The sequence below is a fragment of the Alligator sinensis genome, unplaced genomic scaffold, assembly GCF_000455745.1.
Source record: "Alligator sinensis unplaced genomic scaffold, ASM45574v1 scaffold344_1, whole genome shotgun sequence".
Classification (NCBI taxonomy): Eukaryota; Metazoa; Chordata; order Crocodylia; family Alligatoridae; genus Alligator; species Alligator sinensis.
Window position 1 is genome coordinate 454,133 of NW_005842427.1, and position 7,590 is coordinate 461,722.

At 45.8% G+C, this 7,590-nt stretch overlaps 1 protein-coding gene across 2 annotated transcripts in view; it reads left to right on the forward strand.

Moving 5' to 3' along the window:
* LOC102370415 (beta-1,4-galactosyltransferase 3-like) overlaps positions 1-7,590 on the forward strand; it is a 21,384-nt gene that overhangs the window by 11,099 nt on the left and 2,695 nt on the right. For both annotated transcript variants that reach the window (XM_006030159.3, XM_006030160.3), the window contains exons 3-6: positions 1,635-1,870; positions 2,363-2,553; positions 3,734-3,853; positions 7,578-7,590. The exon at positions 7,578-7,590 is cut by the window's right edge and continues 95 nt beyond it. In XM_006030159.3, the coding sequence (XP_006030221.1) occupies positions 1,635-1,870; positions 2,363-2,553; positions 3,734-3,853; positions 7,578-7,590 (560 nt within the window). The remainder of the gene's footprint in view (positions 1-1,634; positions 1,871-2,362; positions 2,554-3,733; positions 3,854-7,577) is intronic.

The window sequence follows — 7,590 nt, forward strand, 5'->3', positions numbered from 1 at the left end:
AGACCCCCAGTCATTTTCTCAAATGTGAATAAGCCTGCTATTGAACTGAATTCAACTAAGATATGGAAATTACTCTCTCTTCCCTTGCAAAAGTCTGTAGCTGTCAAGCTCTTTTTCATTTCAAACCCTGGTCACAGATTTTTAGCCTGTTGCTTCCTTCCATTCCTTAATATAAGTTGTCATACTTCAAATGTAAGTTTCAGTAGGTTTCTTTTAAAAAAAAGAAATATTTGAATTAATGTTTTTAAAAGCCAGTTAATCAACTTGCCTTCTAGCTTCCATCTACTAAACTAATCTGGGTGTAGCCATCAAATTTCAGATATTTTTGTCCTTGAGGCTTGAAAAGAAGCAGCAGAGATGCTATCCTTTTATTTGGGGCGGGGTATAAAACTCAGATATGCTTATTGCTTTAACTCTCCCTTCAACCATCCTGTAATGGTGAATAACTTTTTATTAAAGATATCGTTATAGTTAACATGGTACATTTTTCATAAGTCAGGTCTTTGGTGGTAGCCTGAAAAATGGGAAGCCAACACACGCAGAAATGAAACTGTGGAAGAACTATTGAATGAACTTACTGACAGGTTTCAAACTGCAGTAGGACAGAAGCTGCAGTATACCAGCCTCCACAGCTTCATGTTGCTTACAAGTTAAGTCTCTTCAGCAGCTGACATGGGAGGGTATATCCCAGGAGTGGTCAAAACATGGTCTGCAGGCCAAATTTGGTTTGCCAAGGGATTCTATCCAGCCTGCGTGGGTCCCCCCCGCCAGGCACAGGGCACATGCAGCCAGTCCTGCTGCCCCCGGGCAGGCAGTGGGGCCGGGGCAACACGGCAGACAGATTTGGTTTCTTGACAGCCTCTGGGGTGGTGGCTCACTCCGCTCAGCTGCTGTTGCCAATATCTCCACTATCGTTGGTCCTGGCCCCACTGCCCAGGCAACCTGGCATGTCCACCCCACATCCACTGCCAGGGGCAGCAGACAGAGACGGCAGGTGGGCAGGGTCTCCATGGAGATTGGCCCAGGATCTCCTCTGGCAGGGTGCACTTGACTGGGCAGATGGGATGGGGCCACAGGCAGGCATGGAGGGGCATCCAGGAGCAGGACGGGCAGTTGCGTACTGGGGCCAGGATAGTGGGGTGGTGACAGCAATGGGCTGGGGCCTGGGACAGCTGTGATCCACTCCCTGCATGTCCTTGCCCATGGAACCAGTGCCTATCACAGGGACATGCGGGGAAGGGATTGCAGCTCTGCCCTGGGCCCTAGCCCTGTGCTGTCACCATCCCACGATCGTGGGCCTACCCGCCTGGCTTACTCCTGGACATTGCCTCCTGCTCAGCCACGGCCCTGTCACATCCGCCTGGCCAAGCATGCCCTGGAGACCCTGCCCTCCCACCTCGTCCAGCACCCCCAGCAGTGGGTGCAGGGCTGATGGACCTAGGGCCAGATAAGATTGATTGCTGCTGCCCCTCCTTCCCGCCCCCCCCCCAGCTCACCAAAACCCCATTAAGTCGCCCCTCACCCCTGGCTTTGTTCACCCCTGATGGATTCGAATTGTATTTTAGAATTAAATTCTTCTGTTCACCGCATTTTCACTATTTTCTTTTTCTTTTTTCTTCCCATATTTCTTGCAGTTGGTCCATTAACGATCAGCTTCAATATGCTCCCCAGTGAAAGAGCAATTATTAACAAAAATCCCTTTGTTCAGCCTGGTGGCCGCTACAGCCCTCCTCATTGCCTGGCTCGCTACAAATCAGCCATCATTATACCACACAAGAACCAGGAAAAGTACCTTCGACACCTTCTCTATTACCTTCATCCCTTCCTGCAGCGCCAGCAGCTCCATTATGGCATCTACTTGATTCAGCAGGTAAACTGAACCCACCTATATATTGTGCTTCAGCTAAGGATTAGCAAGGAGAGAGAGAGAGCATTGAATTAAACCGTGAAAACTGATGACTGATTGGGAAGAAGGGTACTGTATTTTGTTTGTTGCTGGTAGCTGTGCTACATTTCTGCTTTCCAGCTTCTTTTTGCAAAAAAAAGGGAGATGGGGCATAATTTGGATGTGAAGGGCTTTGTAGCTAAAAGCATACCCTTGTTTCTCAAAGATGAGACTCCTTTGTATAGTTCATTGAGCAAAAGGCTCCAGTTTTCTAAAGTTTGTACAGGTGCTGGCACTACTGTGGAGATGGTGACTAAAACTTTCAAAAGTGCCTAACAACTTGAATGCTTGTTTCACTCCCCTTCAAACTGATGTCCAGTGGAGCCTTTGCCACAAGTTCAGTTTGAACCAGTTTGGGTCTTGCATTGCTGTACTCCAGGACTTGGTGAGTGAATAACTGCACATATTCTCTTCCAGGCTGGAAATACCACATTTAACCGAGCAAAGCTCCTTAACGTTGGTGTCCGAGAAGTCCTGAAGGACGAGGACTGGGACTGCCTCCTCCTGCATGATGTGGACCTTGTTCCTGAGAATGATTATAATCTCTACATCTGTGATGAATACTTCCCCAAACACATGGCTAGTGCTGTGGACAAGTTCCAGTACAGGCAAGAGCCTCCATTCACATTAGGATTGGATGTTTTTGATAGAATAAATAGTCTGCTCCTTCTCTAAGGGCACAAATAGCCCAAACTTGAATGATTAGCACAGGGGTTCCCAACCCCCGGTTCACAAAGGGTTGGCTGCCAGTCCGCAGGAGAGTTGGCTGCTGCAGACTGGAAGTGACCATAGATCAGCAAAAAAAGGGTTGACTGCCTGCCTGCAGCATGCTGGCACTGCTGGTCCTTCCAGCAGGTGCAGGACTGGGGGCATTCAGCAATATGGAGCATCAGTGTGACCCGGTGCTCCTGCTAAGTAGAAATCTCAGTGTCAAATTGTCTTTGAGAGGCTGTCCTTCCCCACAGCTAGGTAGTTATTATGGATCACACCACAGCAGACCTAATCCTGACGTTAAATGAAGCTCTTTGCTGCTCTCAGTAGTTGCACAAAACGAACTGGCACTTGTTAATTACCCATCAGTTGCAGAATAGCTTTTCCTTCTTCTTTGAGCAGTTACAGTATTTCCCTCCCAGTGGGGAAGAGAAATGCCTTTCAACTGCAGAACAGTTGACCTTTGAATTTTTCTGGGCTAGGAGAAGCAGTCTATGCTGAATTTGTTGTGTTGAACTTCATTGAAATCTTGAGGTCCTGTTATAAAAGGACTAAAGATTTCTAACAGGTACCTTCATTTGACAACTCGCACACTGTGCATACACATGTAAATACCGTCCAGCTTCTTGTTTGATACAGGTCAATAAGATGAGAGGAAGATGCACGTCTTATTACCAGAGATCTGTGTTAACCGTTTACCACAGAAAAACACAGATTTTCCCCTGTAAAGAAGAAAAATGTGGACCCTCCGCCCCCACCCCCCCCTCCCCCAAGCATGAAAACATGGGTTTCCCCTTTTGCAAACAGCTCTCTGCAGGCTGGCAGAGTTCCACTCTGCAGCAGCTATTTGCAAAAAGGCGGGAAACCCTAAACCTTATATATATATAAAATGGCCTTTCATTTTAATTGTGTAAAAATGCAGATTTGGGGGGTTTTAATCTGAGAATTTTGGGTTTTTATCAGATCATTTTGGATTTTTAAACAGAAAACTAGGATCCCTTCTTATTACAGCGTAAGATGCTTTGAATGGTGACTGATGTAAGCTTGTGATTTTTGACATTTTGTTCTCCTCTCCAGCTTGCCATATTTGTCCTTTTTTGGGGGTGTATCTGCATTGACACCAGATCATTACATGAAGATGAATGGATTTCCTAACACCTACTGGGGTGCTGGTAGTGAAGATGACATTGCTGCAAGGTACTCATGGGAAGGATGGAGCAATTTAAAAAAGGAATCTAAAATTCTAACATAAACTTGCATTTTCTTGCACTCATCTGTAATTTCCAGAGTGCTAAAATTCAATGCCAAAAATGTTGGTGCAGGACTGCTGGTGTTGGGAGATGTTTAGATCTGTAATTTTATTAGAGACATTTTTCTGTGAGCTTTGCACTTTGAATGGTAGAGAGCATTGCACGGTGTAATAATCCTGCATCTCCAGTGGGTTCAGGGTTCTCGTAAGAGCTCTGTAACCAACTGTCATTGACAGCTGACTGCCTCCTAACGTGACAGCTCTGTAGGAGGGAACGCACTGGCTGATGAGAGAGAAAACCCAGGAGGTAACCAAGGCATTTAGTGGATTTTGATTTAAAAGTACGGGATTTGGGACATGGTACATACTGCCCAAGAGACTTGTTTAGTAACTGTGCAGTACTTAGGAACTGAGTAACTTATGGAAGCCTGATTCCTATCTTTATACTTGCAGACCGTGACCTATCATAAAGGCATATGTACTGTGTACTATGTGAGTCACTTTGCAAAATGTTATCATTTTTCTTGTAGCTTCTGTTGCTTAGGGAGGTGACATGATATGAGAGTTAAATTTTGGAATCTGCCTAGTGATTCTCTGCAGAGTACATGGTAAAGACCTCTCTGGCCATGTCTCCCTGGTGAGCTTTGTAGCTGTAATTCACCTGTGGTACTGCTCTCTGTCAGTGGACATTAAGGCAAACTAATGGGGTGGTTATATTACTTGTTTTCTTCCTCTTACACAATGTGACAAGTTATGCAACTTCAATGGAACATTTTGTTCAAGGACTGTGGGAGTTTCATTAAGTATTGTGCTCCTGGGAATGGAAAGCTAGGTGTTTAACAGGAGCTTAATTGCTTTCATCAGAGAAAGGAACATACAACTTTTTTTTAGAGATTCAGCATTCACTCTAAGGAATGGGATATCAGGATAAATGGTACCTAAGCAAAAAAGAAACAGAAGATTCACACTCCACCTACCACACAAGATCTGTTCAAAGGCCCTCATGGCTCAACATACGCTTGTAACATGGAGGGGTCAGTGGTAAAGTGCCATACAAGAGTCCTGTGAATTTCACTTTACTAACATTAAGGAAGAAATCCATTGCGGGGGAGGAGGATTATGTTCATTTGTGTATGCTATCAAGCCTGTTGCCTTGAAAGTAAATCTCATGAAACATCCTGTGAGAATGAAGTACTTGTTATCAGCAGCCCACCCTTTAGGTGGAGATTAATAAAAGATTATTCAGACATAGAGACTAACACTTACAAAAGTCAGTAGTGATTTTTTTAAGTGACTAGGTTGAGACTCTTAAAATGGATCCGCTCTACAAAACACTGAGGTCCTACCTTAAGGAACAGCAAAAATGGACTTGAGTTTGAAAGTTAGCATGAATAAGGTTAACGTATTTCCAGTACCAAAAAAGAGGACACCTGACAGGGGGACACCTCACTCCCAACCTGCAGCCCCTGTCCCTGCTGCCGCCTCTCACTCCCAACCCACAGTCCCTCACCACCTCCAGGCTACGCTGGTGTCTCTCAGTCCCAACCTGCAGCCCCCCAATCCCTGCTGCTGACCCTCACTTCTGACCCACAGCCCCCTTCTCCCCTCAGCCCTGCCAGAGGGGCCCCCAGCTGCCCCTGTCCTGACTGGGCCACAGCACGGCGAGTCCGATTCATGCAGGAGGTGGCTGAGCGAGTCCAGCCCTGGCATGGGCTGGAAGGAAGAGAGGCTGCCTGTGGCACCCCACGCCCTGGGCTGAGGCTGCAGTGCTGCAGCAAGTGGCTTAGCCACACCCTCCCTGAGCAGTGTCTCTTGGCCAGCCCAGCCCTGTGAGCAGGGGCACCAGCTCTGGTGCCATCAACCTGGCCACGGAACTCCCCGTTGTCTTTAAAGGGCCCCCCTTTCCCTTTGGAGGGGCAGGTGCTTGTCTCCTGACCTGCCCTGCCCTACCACAGCCCCAGTGCTCATACACCTTCCACCAGCAGGCACCAGCCCCTCGCATGCACGTGCACACACACACCCCTCCCTGGACAATCCCCAAGCCCTGCTCCCCATAGACTTACCAGCATCCACCTGCCAGGGATGCTCCCACCACCCTGGCCACGTGTGTGCGCACGCAGACGCATGTGATGCCCCCTGTCTCCAATTGCCTTCCCTCCCTTCCCTCCTCCCACCAGCAGAGCAAAGCAGAATCATGGATACTAGTTCTCAGACACCACCCGGACAGAGATTGGAGGATCCAAAAAGAGGACATGTCCAGGAAAACCCGGATGTATGGTAACCCTAGGCATGACCCCTTGCTGTCCTTTCCTTTGCTATCAGGATTTCATATTAGACCACAACATTTAAGAGTAGACTTCAGCTACCACCATATTAACCATTAACTTGCAGTTAATATAACCAGATAATGGTGCTCCACATTGTGTCAGCTAGTCATGGCTAAACAGCATTCCCAGAAAGTACCTTTATCCTCCACATTCACCTCCTATAAGAAGTGAATACCTTAGTCTAATTGGGACCATTTAAATGTTAGCATTATGAAACACAGGCAATTCAGTGGAATGATCTCTCTGATTTATTTTTTTAAAATAATGTATTACCTTAGCCTTTTAATATTCAGATTGCATTATTGCTGTTAAAGTAACGATTGCAACAGCAAAGTTAGTTGAGCTTTCTGGCATGTCTCTTTCCTGGTGAAATGTGCAGTGCTGTTTGTTAGCACTCAGAAAATACCACCCCCTGGCCATAGTCCAATTTGAGATAATGGTATTTTATCTAATGCTTAAAGATTTCCTCCTAGTGAACTAGTAACACCCATTGTGCTTTTATTATTTGATACCTTTAGTGTAACGTAAATACTTTTTGAAACTCTGGTCCCTTCCTAATGCCTTCAGAGCAGGAACGTTGCTTTGTACCTTGCTGCTGTCATCCTCCTCTCAGTCTTGGCTATACATGGAATTTCACTAAATTAAATTGGAGACACTTTAAGGGTGCTAATTGGCCAAACTTACCTGAAGGAACCATCAGCATGTTTAACAAAGATGGTGGTAGCAATGGTTTGGAAATGTGGAGCCTTATCTACACTTGAAAAGTGGTACTCCAAAGCCCCATCTTTACCTGCATGTTAGCATAATGCATTTTCACTGGCCACTTCACATTGCATCTGTAGTACATGTTATGTACTACTGGTGTTCCACAAAGGAAATACTCCCATCACACAATTCCCATGAATGCAAAAATGAGTTCTCTTCAGAAACTATAGCTGTTAGACAAAAGATCAAGTCTAGGTTATTTTACTGACTTAGCAATAGGAGCCCTATATTATGGAACACTGTTCTGGGGGAGTAATGTTCTTGTCTCTACACACGTGGGAGCTGTTCTGTGGATGACCCTCCCCAGTCTGTTCTCTGCTTTAATGATCTTCTGTCTTCCCAGCCACCAAGCATCATAGTCATTTCTCTTCCAGTCAAAGAGTAAGTCAGTGGTGTCCTGCTGCTATATGCTTTGGGGGCATATGTAAATATTGGGTATCATTAAATGCCATTCCCTTTTCTTGGATTCAGTGAACTGCCTTTTCAGCTCTCTTTTGTTTTTTGTTGGTTGTGTTGATACCAGCTTAGATTTAGCAACCTTATGTATAAACACAAATTTTGCTTTATTTCCATTTTAAAGGATTCAGTTAGCA